This window comes from Corylus avellana, chromosome 5 (assembly GCF_965113065.1).
Source record: "Corylus avellana chromosome 5, dhCorAvel1.hap1.2, whole genome shotgun sequence".
Taxonomy (NCBI): domain Eukaryota; kingdom Viridiplantae; phylum Streptophyta; class Magnoliopsida; order Fagales; family Betulaceae; genus Corylus; species Corylus avellana.
The window spans coordinates 21,290,251-21,305,884 of record NC_142494.1 but is presented as its reverse complement, the minus strand read 5'-3'; the positions used below and the strand labels follow the sequence as shown (position 1 = coordinate 21,305,884).

The 15,634-nt window shown below is 38.7% G+C and overlaps 3 protein-coding genes and 2 pseudogenes across 3 annotated transcripts; 2 read left to right on the top strand and 3 right to left on the bottom strand.

Moving 5' to 3' along the window:
- Positions 1 to 234: 234 nt before the first annotated feature.
- LOC148585914 (uncharacterized) lies at positions 235 to 1,264 on the bottom strand. The gene is made up of 2 exons (XM_088516825.1): positions 736 to 1,264; positions 235 to 644 (listed from the first exon to the last, which is right to left on the bottom strand). The coding sequence occupies exons 1-2, from the start codon at positions 1,262 to 1,264 to the stop codon at positions 235 to 237; spliced, it is 939 nt and encodes a 312-aa protein (XP_088372951.1).
- A 2,544-nt stretch (positions 1,265 to 3,808) lies between these two features.
- Positions 3,809 to 4,360, bottom strand: LOC148585913 (uncharacterized). Its single transcript, XM_088516824.1, has one exon. It carries the CDS (start codon positions 4,358 to 4,360, stop codon positions 3,809 to 3,811), a length of 552 nt encoding a protein of 183 aa, XP_088372950.1.
- Positions 4,361 to 7,411: 3,051 nt separating this feature from the next.
- LOC132182318 (carboxylesterase 1 pseudogene) lies at positions 7,412 to 8,671 on the top strand (annotated as a pseudogene).
- A 2,484-nt stretch (positions 8,672 to 11,155) lies between these two features.
- LOC132180276 (carboxylesterase 1 pseudogene) lies at positions 11,156 to 12,025 on the top strand (annotated as a pseudogene).
- Positions 12,026 to 12,231: 206 nt separating this feature from the next.
- LOC132182380 (pectinesterase-like) lies at positions 12,232 to 15,305 on the bottom strand. The gene is made up of 2 exons (XM_059595610.2): positions 14,408 to 15,305; positions 12,232 to 12,923 (listed from the first exon to the last, which is right to left on the bottom strand). The coding sequence occupies exons 1-2, from the start codon at positions 15,303 to 15,305 to the stop codon at positions 12,232 to 12,234; spliced, it is 1,590 nt and encodes a 529-aa protein (XP_059451593.2).
- Between the last annotated feature and the right edge of the window lie 329 nt (positions 15,306 to 15,634).

Sequence of the window (15,634 nt, the reverse complement as noted above, 5' to 3'; positions counted from 1 at the left end):
CTTGTAGAAGTAGGCTTATACATATTATTTACGTATAGTTGTATTTGAGATAGTATATTGCACACTTGTATCTTGGAGGCCTTGGTTTGTATTGATGATAGAAAATGACATTGAGGTATTTAGTCTTTCAGATGATACAAATATTTCACTTTTCGCTGCATTTTATTATGATATTTACTGTTATAGATCTTTCTTTTTTTTTTGAGAAAAAAAAGATCAATATATTCCATAGAATCAAATAATAGATGAAGAAGAATTCTCCATCGAAATTATATCACAAATACATTCGGGAGTTTCCTCCAACCAATTCCTATCTATGACATTGTTGGTTGCTTCCTTAGCCAACCTATGTGCCGCACCATTGGTTCTACGACTCACATATTCAATTTTCCAGTCAGTGAGACAGCGAGGGGTTGTATGAATATCATCAATCATTTGGCCCATCCTACTTCTGTTGCAGCCATTATCTTTCATTGCTTCCACAATATTTTTGGCATCACCTTCCAGAATTACATGTGTGTAGCCCAGATCCTTACAAAACTGCACCGCCTGATAAGCTGCCACGGCCTCGGCAACAATAGGATCTAGAAGACCCTGCCTAGTAGTGCTCCTTGCCGCCCTTACCCTTCCTTCACTATCTCTTACTACAACACCCAATCCCATCACTCCGACGATTCAAAGCAGCGTCCCAGTTAGCCTTAAGCCATTCCCAAGGAGGTGCAACCCAAGACGTGCCTGCAGTCACCCCTCCACCCAAACTTACTGCATGAGTTTCCTTAAAATTTGCTGCTTTGAACTCCTCCATAGAACATGCAACCTGTTTAAGTATTTGATTCGGATGAGTGAAAATCTCATTGTGGATATACTCATTGCGTCTGAACCACAATTGATGTGCTAGAGGTGCAAACAAAATAAATTCCTCCTCATCACATTTGCTCAGGATTCCTTCTACCATGTGTAAAAAATCCATCCCAGAGAAACTGCACTTTTGGAAAATCCTGCTTCCCATGCCCCATACATCCATAGCGGATGGACATCGCCAAAGAATGTGATAAATTGACTCAACCTCAAGCCCACAAATGGAACAAAGAGACTCACTAATGATCTTCTTTTTGAATAGGTTCTCCCACGTAGGTAATAAATTATGGCATGCCCGCCATATGACATTCTTGATAGCATTTGGAGCCTTCATCTTCCAAATTGCACTCCACACTTCACTGTTGCCCGCCATTGAAGAACTTTCAGCTTTACCTCGAGCAGCCATCTCTCTGTGCAAGTGATAAGCACTTTTAACCGTAAAATCTCATTTCTCTGTTCCACACCAGATCTATACATCTGGTTGGTTCGTGCAACTTATGGGGATAGATTTTATAGTTTCCACCTCCTCCGGACTAAGGACAGCCTCAAGAATCATGTAATTCCAATTATGTAAATCTTGGTCAATGAGGGCACTCACCTTGGAATCCATAGCAATGATGTTGGGGGCTGTTTGGACCAAGAAGGTAGACTTAAAAGGCAACCATTTATCCACCCAAATTTTAATTCCATCACCATTCCCAACCCACCATACTAAACCCTCCTTAACTAGATCCCCCACCCCATGGATACTCCTCCAAACAAAAGAAGGCTTAGTACCCAATTGTGAGTCCAAAATCGAACTACGCAGATAATACTTAGCCTTCAAAATTTTTGCAGTGAGGCAATTTGGATTGCTCCATAACCTCCAAAGTTGTTTTGCTAGGAGAGCCTTATTGAAACTGGACAGCTCCTTAAAACCCATTCCCCCTCTCTTCTTTGAAAAACCCAACTTCTCCCAACTCAACCAATGAATTCTAGTATCTTCATCTTTGTGACCCCACCAAAATCTTTGCTTCAACCCATTAATTTCCGCACATAGGCCTTTGGGGAGCAGAAAGACACTCATGCTATAAGTTGGAATGACTTGTATTACGACTTTAAGCAAAGCTTCTTTTCTAGCTTGGGACAGAAAATGTAAATTCCAATCATGCAATCTTCTCCAAACCCGATCTTTGATACTTTTGAAGGCACTGGTACGGGACTTACCCACAAAGGCTGGTAAGCCCAAATAAGTATCAAATCTGTGGGTCGGAGGTATTCCTGAAATCTCACTAATCCTTTCCACTTCATTCCGGGGCGTATTTTTGCTAAAGAAATAGCAATTTTCTCCTTATTTAATCGTTGTCCTAATGCGGCTTCATAGCATTGGAGCAATTTGGTCAACCAATGCCAATGACGAACATCCGCCCTACAAAAAAGTAAACTTTCATCCTAAAAATTTAGGTGATTCAACCGGGGGCCTGTCCTAGAAGTAGGCACCCCAACCAATTGCCATTTTTTCGGTCTGCTCGTGACAATAAATGACTAAGAGCTTTATCACATTTAAGGAATAAGTAAGGAGATATAGGATTCCCTTGTCGAATTCCTCTACTGGGTCGAATTCTCCTAGTGGGGATACCATTAACCAAGATGGCATAATGAGCTGTAGAAACACACATCATCATAAGCTTAATCCATCACAGGTCAAAACCCAGCTTCTTCACCACCTCCAAAAAATGCCACTCCACTTGGTCGTAAGCCTTACTCATATCAAGTTTCACCGCCATAAAGCCATTCTTACTCCACATACGTGAGTGCATGGTATGGAGTGTCTCATAAGCAGCGATAATATTGTCCGTTATCTGTCGTCCAGGGAGAAACACACTTTGGTTGATGAAAATAATGCTAGGAAGCACCACCTTAAGCCTGTTGGCAAGGACCTTTGAAACAAGTTTATAGATCACATTGCACAAACTAATGGGTCTAATTTCATTTACACATCTCGGATTTTTAGTTTTAGGAATGAGAGTAATATAGATGGAATTCACATCATCATTCATAGAACCAGAATTAAGAATATGTAAAACATTTTTGCTAACCTCCTCCCCCACTGTCGCCCAATGATGTTGGTAAAAACTTGTTGTGTATCCATCCGGTCCCATAGCTTTAAGAGGCGCAATCTGGTTGAGTGCCACACACACCTTTTCAACCGTGAATGGTTTTAAAAGACCCCTATTCATTTCTGTCGAGACTCTTGAAGGAAGGAAACTCAAGCACTTGGCCATATCACCTCTCGGTCCAGTTTGGAAAAGCCCCTTATAGTACTTCACGAAAGCCTACCCAATATCCTCTTGAGTGTCCCACTGCTGCCCCTCATCAAAAATCAAGGCAATATTATTAAATTTTTGCCTCTCAGTTGCACAAGCATGGAAATACTTTGTATTTCTATCTCCATGCTTGAACTAATTTTGCTTTGATTTTTGATGCCATTGCAAATTTTCTTGATCCAATAGATTCTGTAATTCTGATTTTAGCAACCGGATTTGCTGCCCATTGTGATGCTCCTTTTTCCCTTGCAATTCACCTAGTAGCTGGTATTTCTCTTTAATGATTGTTTCAGTCTTGCCCAGAGAAATTTTTTCCATTTTATCAACTCTGATTTGCATCCCTCCAATTTGAATTGGAGATTTTTCCAAACCTCTCGTTGATTGGACTTTCTCCTCCAAACCTAGTGGATTATTGTTTGACAACCTTTGTGTAGGTTCCAGCTAGAGTCGTAGAAAAATCTACCCCTTCTAACTCCTTCCATCATTCTTCTTTCATGCAAGACCATGAAAATAGGCAGATGGTCAGAATATAGAATGGACTCCACCATGACGTCAACTGCATGAAAATTCATGCACCACATATGATTGGCCACAACTCGGTCAAGACGTTCCTTTGTGAAATCTCCCTCCCCTCTACAGTTATTTCACGTGTATTTGGGGCCCCGAAAACCCAAATCAAAAAGTTCGCACTCGGTCAAAACTTTTTTGAAGGCTTTCATCTGAGAATTCGATCGACTACAACTACCATATTTTTCAGACAAGTCCAAGATTTCATTAAAATCCTCAATACACACCCAAGGAACCGGAGATAAGGTTGCCATGTGACGAAGTAAATCCCACGCCTCATGCCGTTTAGAAGGATCTGGGCGACCGTAAAAACCCATAAGTTTCCATGGACTCCCATCTCCACCATAGACAACAGTTGCGTTGATGTGTCGTCGACTAAAGTTTTGAATCTCAACTTGTTCCTCCTTTCCCCAAAAAAGAGCCAAGCCCCCACTTTTTCCAACGCTATCCACCACAAACATGTTGGCAAAACCCAACTTATTTCGGATGCGTTCCATTTTTTCCTTCCTACAAAGTTTAGTTTCCATGAGGAAAACCAAACCGAGCTTCTTAGTCTTTGCCAACCGGTAAAATTCGTTAACTGTTCGAGGGTTCTCAAGCCCTTGACAGTTCCAACTGAGGATATTCATGACGGTCGGCGAGGCTGAACACCAGCACCCGCTATTCTCGATCCACTTGATTTGGAGCCCTATCCCTTCTCTGCGTTCCTTGGTTGCTTTCGTCTCCCATTGCAACAATCCCCCTCAGTTCCCCCTGCCAAAATAGGTGTCACCTCCTTCTTTCTTTTACCCATTGGATCATCATTGGCCCATAAGCTAGGTACATTTGACCCCGCCCTGGCCCTTCTGTTCCACGTTAGGGTGTTTTTTTCCCGACGCATACCTCCAGTAGCTGATTCAGAGCAAGGTATAAAATCCTTACTCCTATCATCCTTAGCTAGATGGGCCTCAAGTGAATAGGCACCATCCTTCTCTAGGCTAGAATTAAATTGGGCCCCCACCAGAGGGTCCTCTTTCTGGATTTGGCCCACCCCCACATGGGTTGTCTTGGCTCTTGTCTGCTGATTCAGATTTTCCACCATCACACTATTAATCCCCAGATTCGTGGCACGTAACCCCCCTATGCATTCCTCCAACCTTTCCTTATCAGGCTTTTCCATAAAAGAGTGAGAATCATTGTCATTATTGACTTAAGACTTTCCAATATTGCTAGAAGCCTCCTCAGTGCACTGACCTTCCCCATTTGAATCCCCCTCATTAATGCCCAAATCTTTCCTTGCGACTGAAACACCTCCCATGGTAACTAGAATTTTCGTTACCTTATTTTGCGCCGATACATGACTGGATTCCCCATATTTGACGCTACTTGTCTCCTCCCTGCAGGGGCACGCGTAATTGTTGTTGGGTTGATACTCCTGTGAGTGGAATCTCGCCGCACTAGTTCCATTCCAATCTTCCCGATATCTATTTTCCCCGCCCCATTGACCTCATCTTCTCTCTGTGCCCCGATTTGGAGAGCTTGCTCGCATCCATGGCCCATACTCCACTTCATCCCCATTTTTGCGGCCCTTATCTCGTTTTTTGCATCCTCCTGTCCCATGCCAAATGATTCCAAAATGATAGCAGAGATTTGGAATCTTCTCATACTAAAACTTAATCCAAAAAACTCGATCCTTCAGCTTCAACATACGTCCCCGTGGAAGCGGTTTCGTAATGTTTATAGATAACATTTTAGTTAATTACCAATTAATTATATTGGGGGTGCCACAAGTAAACTTCAAGTTAATTACGATAGTTAATTAATTCTGGGTCCTGTTAAATGGAAGAAGTTTAATATGATTGTCCTTAAAAAACTTAATGATATTGAGCATGAAAAAGAGTCATTGGTTGTTAAATTGTCTTATTTACATACCTTGGTTGACTCTTTAAGATCTAAGAATTGTGTGCTGAATGAGAAGATTAAATGAATTTAAAACAATCTTGATATGTCTAAAAATTATGCTTCTTGCCATTAACTCTTGATGTTAATTCTTGGGATTCTTCCACTGTTTTATACACAGAATCCCAACATGACATTTTATCTACGTAGAAACAATATTAATAGATCCAAAATATTTAAAAAGAAGAAAGAAGAAGAATGTTGATTGTAAATGGGGCAATTTTAAAGGCCAACTTAATAAATTTAGAGGCCTAAGGCAGTAATTTTTCTTTATTTAAATATTAATTAAACAGTAATTAGTTATATTGATCTAATGTTTATACCAGGCAAATAATTAGTTATACTCCTCATATATGAAAAGAAAAAGAAGAAGAAAAATGTTGATCGTAAACTAAATGGGGCAATTTTAAAGGCCAGCTCAGTAAATTTAGAGGCCTAAGGCAGCAATTTTAAATGCAGCCTAAGAAGAAGAATGTTGATCGAATATATGCTTAACTATAAGGTCGGCTCAATAAATTTAGAGGCCTAAGGTGGCGCTATTAAATTGGGCATTTTTTTCTTTATTTAAATATTAATCAAACAATAAGCTAGTAGTTATATTGATCTAATGTTTATACTAGGCGAATAATTAGTTATACTCCTCATATATGAAAATTCAATAATTCAGGAAATAATCAAATAAATAAAAAAAAAAACTAATGCAAGTGGTGGAGTGAGTTTTTAGGAATTAGAGTTTATCAACTTTTTTTTTTTATCACTAATCCTTTTATAGAATGATTTTAAGACTTGAACCATAAGTTGGAAAATTGTGGTTCATTGTGGTTCTTCTCTTTACCACCATTAATAATGTCTTTTTTACCTAGCATAGAAATATGGATAGATAGATAGAGATGGGTAACTCCTCGATTCCCTTGTCTTGTGATTACTGTAATCTAGCTTGTTGCCCAGGAATTAATATATTAAAAATAAAATAACAAAGACATTAACCATAACAAAAAAAAAAAAAAAAAAAAAAAAAAAAAAACAGCGAAAAAGGACTTTTTATTTATTTTTCTATAGATGAGATTAGAATACAAACAAGACCAACGAAAATGACTTCTATAATATAATAAAAAGTATTTCATAGACTAAAATTTGTCTCTTCCATAATTTTTTTATCTATTCCTTTTTCTCTTTTTCTTCTTCTCTTCCATCTTTGTTTACCAAGTCTTTATAAACTGCGCGGCCTAACAAATAAAGTAAAAGTTTTTCTTTAAACTAGATTGAAAGAATTTCATTTAATCAAGTTTATAAAAATAACATGTGCTTCTTTTGTTTTTGAGAAAAATTATAACTTCATTTCATTAAAGAAACAGTAAACATATAGAGATGTAAAGCTCTAAATAGAAAGAGTCGAAAGCTCTAAATCAACAATTGCATAAATACAGTTTAAAATTTCTTCTAACCAAATCCTATCCATTTGATTCCCAATCATTCAGCTTCTACAAGAGTTAAGAATCATTTTTATTTTTATTAATAACATGTGAGGTGCACATGAATTTTTAATAAAATTTATTTTAACTGTCTCTTTTATTAAAAAATTATGTGATTTTTATATGATCAAAAGACATATGTCACTTTTATAGATTAGATCCAATTTTAAAGGACAACTGTGTCCACAAATAATTGTCTCTCTCTACATTATACAATGTCTTGAAGGATCTTTTATAAATAGCACTAGAAACTAGAAAGTGTCAGTAACAATCATCGATTTTTTTTTTTTGAACCAATAACAATCATCGAATTATAAGCCATCAGAAGGGTCTAAAATGTCCGGTGATCAAACTGCATCTCCAAATCCAACCATGGATCCCCACCAGCGACTTCAGATGATCCTCAACCCTGGCGGTACGATGACCAAGGATCCCTACCAGCGCCTTCAGATCGTCCTCAACCCTGACGGTACGATGACTCGCCTCAAAACTCCAGAGACCCCGCCCACATCCGATCCGAGCCCTGGTATCCCAGTTCTCTCTAAAGACATTCCCATCAACCAATCAAACAACACCTGGGTCAGACTGTTCCTACCACGGGAAGCATTTGATAACTCACCCACTAAGCTACCTCTCGTGCTTTACTACCATGGGGGAGGGTTCATCCTGTTCAGTGCGGCCTCATCACTTTTTCATGATTTTTGCGTGAATATGGCGACTGAACTCCGTGTCATCATCGCATCGATCGAGTACCGTCTTGCACCGGAGCATCGCCTGCCAGCGGCTTATGATGATGCCGTGGAAGCGATGCACTGGATCAAAACCGCCCAAGATGATTGGTTAAGAAAGTATGCTGATTTTTCTACTTGTTTTATCATGGGCTTTAGTGCTGGGGGTAGCATAGCCTACCATGCAGGACTACGTGCAGCTGCTTCCGCAGACCATCTAAACCCTTTGAAGATCCGAGGGCTGATACTGCAACAACCATTTTTTGGTGGGATCCCGAGGACTGGGTCAGAGTTGACTCATATTAATGACCTTGTTTTGCCACCATGTATCACTGACCTTATGTGGGAGTTGTCCCTGCCAATAGGGGTTGACCGGGATCATGAGTATTGCAATGCGATGGTGGGCGGGGGATCCAAGCTCTTAGAGAAAATCAAGGCGGTAGGATGGAGGATTTTTGTGAGTGGTTGTGATGGGGACACATTATTTGACCGACAGGTTGAGTTTGTGAAGATGTGTGAGCAGAAGGGTGTACACGTGTCGGGTCATTTTGGCGTTGGAGGTTTTCATGGGGTGGAATATGATGACCCTACGAAGGCCAAGGCATGGTTTAGAATTGTCAAGGATTTTATATCATCTTGCTAGGATGCATATATACTACGACATGAATAATGATGGTCAGTGATTGAATTGTGCTGCTAAATCTTATTTAGGGCTCAAGTATCTTACTTACTAAATCTTGTTTTTCGTGTAAGCCTTTACCATCTTTTAAGGGTTTCTCAATAAAATCTTTTGTTTCTTGAATGATGCAATCTTTCATTTAATAAATATATTTTCATCTTGGATGAAAATTAGGCGGTAACGACTCTTTCGAAGCAACCTGCATTTTCAACGTTGCTTACCTTAATATATTATCCACATGGTTCATGGGAAAAGAACTCCAGTTCTAGGATTGGCACTATTTATAATAGTAAAAAGAGACGTAGAATCTAATCTACGTACACACTAATATATAGATATGACACTTTGATTTGGAGTTGATAGATTTAGGATGATTTGGCTTCATTGGTTATAGTGACTCCCTTAACCATCCAAGGATGGCGGTCACACCCTGCAGCATCACTAGTGATGTGGATCACTTAACGTCAAATCCGTCAGATCACGAAGGGTGGCTAACTATTGTACGTCATCAATATTGTACCGAAGGTCTCACGGGACGCACAAACCTCAGGATTAAAAGGTTAAGAGTATGGGTATAGTAGGCCATGTGGGAATGTGTATGGACTATGAATGATTATGAATATTATATTGAACACTCTATCAACATGATTCTTTTGCATTAAACTGCTATGTGTTACCCTCGGAATTATGCCCTAACTACTGATTTACAAATATACTATTTTTCCTTGATGACGTAATTAGGGAGATAACAATTACCGGTATAATTTACTCAAATCTCATAAGATTTCTAAAAAGCTCATTTCTTTATACTTATTTCCAACTAAATCAAGCTCATAACATTGTGTAAGTCGATGACTTATACAATTACTTTTTCACCTATAAAATATGTGTTTTATAGTTCAACGAGGTTACCCCAAGAGTGCGGATTATGGCGATTCGCAAGGCTTGGGACACTGAGCGAAGGCTTGTAGACACAGATTCATGTATATAATTTGTGTATAATTGTACTTGAAATTGTATTGTATACTTGTTACTATTTGTACTTGGAGGCTCTGGTTTGTATTGATGATAGAAAATAACACTAGAGTATTTAGTCTTTTAGCTTATATCAATATTTCACTTTCCTTTGCATTGTATTATGATATTTACTGTTATAGGTATCACTTCTAGTTAATTACCAATTAATTATATTGGGAATCCTACGAGTAACACTCTGAATTAATTATCATAGTTAATTAATTTTGGACGCGTTACAGTGTTAAATAGAAGAAACTCAATAAGGTTGTTCTTAAAAAGCTTAATGTTGTTAGCTTGAAAAAGAGTCTTTAATTGTTAAATTGTCTGATCCACATGCCTTGATTGACTCTTTAAAATCTCAAAATTGTGTGCTGAATAAGAAAATTAAATCAATTGAAAACAATCTTGATATGCCTAAAATCAAGTAGCCAATTGCCCTATATAAGTATGCTTAACCATGTTCTCTTGAATCTAATTCCTAGGATTCTTTCATTAACGTGACACATAATTCCAAAAAAACAAAAACGAACATGTTAGGGATCCATGGAAATGTATGAAGAGAACAACCGAGTCATTAATATATATATATATATATATATATATATATATATATATATATATATTAAAAAAGAAAACATAGAAAGTTGATCATATTAGAAACATATGAAAAATATATAATATTTTATGTATATTTTATATTAAATTAATATCAAATATTTTCTATTTAAGAGCGGATTGTACTAGACTGATTCTGTTTCTTTCAAGTCTATTCCTGACAGGCTTAATCCAAATAAGATACTTTATCATAGTGTCTATTTCAAACGGATTATTTCTGAAAAGGAATGGGGCAACCATCCTTCAGTCACGAGATCCCTTAACGGATTCTCGATTCCTTGTACCTATTATGACTATGTTGATGCCTGGTTTAAATTCTTGCTCTATCAAACCACTATTTTTGACCATTCTTGGTTTGTTAATTTTGATAGGAATTTTACCGGTATCCTCCCCCTTTGGTTTGCCAGATGGTGGAACCAATTTGGCTTGATTCCTGATATCCTCCCCCTCCAGCTAGTTGAAGCTTTCCAACTATTTAAGAACAGCTACAAAGTTGATTCTTATGGTGCCAAGTTTCCAACTATTCTTTATTTTGTCAATAAATACAAAATTCCATGGATTCTAAAATGGAATTACCAACTGACTGATGACAAGATTCAACGGCAATGGTTTATCAAATGGTGGGATAAATGCTCACTAACTTATATATTCTAACCGATCGATCATTACAATAAGTATCCAATTGCTGAAAAACAAAGCTAGCACTACAATCTTATCATATAAACCAAGACATTAACGATAAAAAGACCAGCCTGAATAATAATACATGAGTATTTCAAAGACCAAATTTGTCTCCGTCCATCTTTCTTTATCTATTCTTTGTCTTCTTCTTTTTGGTTTTTTCCTCAGACCATCTTTCTCGTGACGGGTAACAAATAAATTAGACATCTCTATTCATTATACAATGTCTTGGAGGATCTATAAGTAGCTCTAGAAAGGCTTCTCTGGTAATTATTAGCAACGTTAATCATCGGATTATAAGCCATCAGAAGGGTCTAAAATGTCAGCTGATCAAACTGCATCTCCAAATCCAACCATGGATCCCAACCAGCACATTCAGATCGTCCACAACTCTGACGGTACGATGACTCGCCTACGCAAAATTCCAGAGACCCCACCCGCATCCGATCCGAGCCTTGGCATTCCAGTTCTCTCCAAAGACATTCCCATCAACCAATCAAACAACACCTGGGTCAGACTGTTTCTACCGCGGGACGCATTGGATAACTCACACACCAAGGTACCCCTTGTAGTTTTCTACCATGGGGGAGGGTTCATCCTATTCAGTGCAGCCTCACCGCCCATGATGATTGGTTACGAAAATATGCCGACTTTTCTAGTTGTTTTCTCATGGGCGGTAGTGCTGGGGGTAACATAGCCTACCACGCAGGACTACGTGCAGCTGAGGAAGTTGGCCATCTAGAGCCGTTGAAGATCCGAGGGCTGATATTGCAACAAGCAGCTTTTGGTGGGATCCAGAGGACTGGGTCAGAGCTGAGGCTTGTTAATGGCGCTATTTTGCCACCATCTGTCAGTGATCGTATGTGGGAGTTGTCCCTGCCCATTGGGGCTGACCGTGATCATGAGTATTGCAATCCGACGGTGGGAGGTGGGTCCAAGCTCTTAGAGAAAATCAGGGTGCTAGGATGGAGGTATTTTGTGAGTGGTTGTGATGGGGACCCAATGTTTGACCACCAGGTTGAGTTGGTGAAGATGTTGGAGCAGAAGGGTGTACACGTGGCGGGTCATTTTGGCGATGGAGATTTTCATGGGGTGGAATATGATGACCCTACGAAGGCCAAGGCATGGCTTAGAGTTGTCAAGGATTTTATATCATCTTGCTAGGATGCATAAGAAATGAATAATGATGGTCGGTGATTGAATTATGCTGCCAAATTTTATTTTACTCGCGGTGAAGAAAAATGTTAAAATATTAATTAAATAATTATTTAACAAATACAGTACAATTATATATTTATTTTACGAAAAAAGAAACTTTCTTAATTTTATCAAACAATAACGAAAGAATCGTACTGCAACATTAGATGTTATCATAGGCTAGACAAGAATGGCACACCAGTCGCCAACAACCATGACTGCCCCCCAATAAAATTTTCAACGGTGAATCGCGATGCTACACCTGCATTAGGTATGACATGATAACCCTCCCACTTCACTCTCTGACCGGTTGAAGAACGAGGGCCGGTGTTCTTGTACTCCCCATAATACAAAGTATTAAGCGCAAAATTACCATCCCATTCCAACCAGCCTGCTGGATCCACCAAAGTGTCGAGAAAACATTGTAGAAAAATCGTTCGTGAGTACATCTTCCATGGTCGACCCAAGTATGTTTTCACAGAGCTTAGCCTTGGTACAAGGTCTAGTGCACCCATGACTCGGGACTTTTGGATTACAATCCCTGTGTTTTGGTTAGGGTCGGTTCTACCTTGGGCTGTGACAGTGTTCTCTTGTCCGCTCATGGGTTTCCTTGCGTAAATTATGCAGTTTTGTAACACTACTGCTGCATTTCCAAAAATGAAATCCACTGTGCCATAAATGTAGCATTCTTTGTAAAATTGTCGTTGTGAGTGGGCGTATAGAGTGTCTTGGTATCCTTCAAAGCCGCATCGGTAGAAGACAGAGAGGTCAGCGCCTGATCTGAGTGCCACTGCTTGATGGTTTTGTGGTCCGGCAGTATTACGGAATGTGATGCCACGAGCAATGAAACCTTCGGCAGTCACCGCTGATGGTGATAAAATTTTAGGAATTAGTGATATATTTCATAGTAAACGCAATTTTCAAGACAAAATGTATTATATCTAATTAATGAAAAATAGATATTATGAGACACATGTCATTATTATAGATTAGATTGAAATGAAAGAAGTCCTTTCAACCCAATTTTAGAGGAAAACTTTGTTCTTATTTTTTTTGCACTATTATGATTGAATTGGATATTTGTTAGAATCCTCACCCCCATCCTTCTATAGTTTTATTTTCAATTAATATTGTGGTTATCTTAGTCTTAAAAAACAAAGTTTTCTCTGTCGAAAATTTATTAGCATTGTTTATTATGAATAATTCTAAGACGCAACACCTTTTAAACCAAAAAAAAAAAAACAAAAAAACAAAACAAAACAAAAAACCAAAAAAAAATTGAAAAAGAACTCAGGTAACTCAAAAAAAAAAAAAAAAAAATCACAAAAAGGAGGAGATTTTTTGGGAAGATATTATTTGGAAAATACAAAAACAAAAAAGCATTTTTTTTTTTTTTTTTTTCAAATCTTTTGGAGGCTTCGTTCAAAAAAAAAAAAAAAAAACACTTCTTTTGGGGCCGGGCTAAAGACTGGGAAGCCCAACTAGTTAGTCGAACACTGCCCATAACTTCTTCTTCATATATTTTTTTGCTTTAACCTTCTATTCTCTAGCTAATATTAGTTGAGAAGCCAAATTAAAGTAATATTAAAAGTCACTTTTGGTCCATTTAAAAGCTTGTTTCGAATTGAGTATAAGAAATAGAGCTTTTATATCAAAAATGTTTTTTTTTTTATTTTTTTAATAAAAACTTTATTTTTAAGCTTTTGCAAAAAGTGCATTTTAGCTATTTTTAAGCTTTTTGAATCCTTAAAAGGGCTTTTCATTTTTTACCAAATAAGTATTTTTTTTTTTCCAAACGGACTTTTTGATTGTTAAAAGCACTTTTAAGCCCCTCTAACGCAATCTCAAACAGACCCTAAGAATGAGGTGGCTTTTAAAATCACAATTTGATCAAAATTTAATAATAATCAATCATAAGACCAATAGTAATTTTAAAAGCCACATCATTTTTTGACCTTTTGGGCCGGCCTTCTATATCTCGTTATCCAACATTTCAAATTGAATAATTTGACTTGCTTAACTATATATCTTTTTTTTTTTTTTTTTTTTTTTGACATGTCCACACAAAAAAATGAGGATGAGAGATTCGAACTAGTGACCATCCCTTCATGAGATGTGGTTTACAGCCGATTGAGTTACCCCTTAGGAACAGTATGTATATTATCTAGGAGTAACCATAGACGTAATTACCTTTATGTCCACCTAAAATTGACTAGTTAGCATTAGATAATAACATTTTTATTTTTATCATTATGATTTACTTTGACTGTGATGAACGAAAAAGCTAGAGAGAGAGAGAGAGAGAGAGAGAGAGAGAGAGAGGGAGGGGGGGAGGGAGTGATATCTTACCAACAGTTGCAGAGTTGAAAGTTGTGGAACCTCCTCCAACACTCCTGCTGCCCGTAACAACTGTATACCTCAACCCATCACCAATTAACATAACATTCTTCAATTTACTCCCAATGTTAAGCTGCTCCTTGTAAACCCCCCTCTTCACATGTACAACAAACCTCCCCGCCTTCCTAGTACTCCTATTGGCCGCCGCCTTCAAAGCCTCCTCGATAGTCCTGAAATCAGCCGACCCATCTTTGGCCACTACAAGATCGGCCGCGGGTGATGAAGATTGCAACAACTTCCTGTCACCCCCCGAAACCCAGCTCGGAAAGCCGTCTCTGTACCTCTCCGTCTGTGGCGGGATCGAGCCGTTTTGGACAGACAAAGCGTTGCTTATGAGGTGCGAAACATCATTGTTGGACATGAGTGGCAACACGTGGGCCGAAACATTCAGCTCGACAAAGCCGGTCCGGCAGGTTTCTAGGTTGGTGAGAGCCGCGCTGAGCCACGTTTGGACGTCGTAGTTGGTGCTCTTGGTGGTGGGGTCGAGGGTTTGGTTGAGGAGGGCGATGGTTTGTTGGTAGAGAATCAAACAGTCGGCCCATGCAGCCTTTTCCTTCGCGCTCCGGCATTTGGAGCCGAGCCACTTGTTGTGGCTTTGAGCTTTGAGCGACTGCTCCAAGGCGACATGGACGGCGGCTTTCTTGACCAACTGGGAGTTTTCTTTAGGCAAATGATGGTGATCATGGCTCTGCTGGCTCATGTAGTGTCTGCAAGTGTTGGGGTATGGGGTTTTGCTGCACCACCAATCTACTTCATTATAGGCGGTGCTGGAGCTCGACAGGCTGGGAGGAAGGAAGGAAAGGAAGGTTAGAAGTGGTAATAATACGAATAAGAGGAGCAGATTTTCCATTGATGGCTGAGATATGGAGGTTGAGAGAGTGAGAGAAGCATATATGCATGTTGTATATATAGGGGGAAATGAGGGTGACGTGGAGGAAGGTGATTGTAAAAAGAAATAGAAAATGCGATCATCTGTAGAAAATGCGTCATCACGTCATTCAAACCCATTTAACCCAACAAACTTTTAATTATCTTCATTTGAAGAGACATATACCACTGAGGGGTGAAGATAAATACCGAAAAGGAATAGGATGATCTCCATTTTTCTCCATTCTAAAATGGATCGGTGAATCAGTTCATGGTTAAATTTTTTTTTTAAAGAGTAAAACTAATGTTTAT

Bases quoted from the DNA above. Each gene is read 5' to 3' on its own strand.
- LOC148585914 (XM_088516825.1), bottom strand. From the start codon at position 1,264: ATGGCTGCTCGAGGTAAAGCTGAAAGTTCTTCAATGGCGGGCAACAGT. The intron at 645-735 runs GCACGTCTTGGG...TGGGTGTTGTAG, and splicing joins GGGTGGAGGGGTGACTGCAG to TAAGAGATAGTGAAGGAAGG.
- LOC148585913 (XM_088516824.1), bottom strand. From the start codon at position 4,360: ATGAATATCCTCAGTTGGAACTGTCAAGGGCTTGAGAACCCTCGAACA.
- LOC132182380 (XM_059595610.2), bottom strand. From the start codon at position 15,305: ATGGAAAATCTGCTCCTCTTATTCGTATTATTACCACTTCTAACCTTC. The intron at 12,924-14,407 runs GTAAGATATCAC...TATCACCATCAG, and splicing joins TTTCAACTCTGCAACTGTTG to CGGTGACTGCCGAAGGTTTC.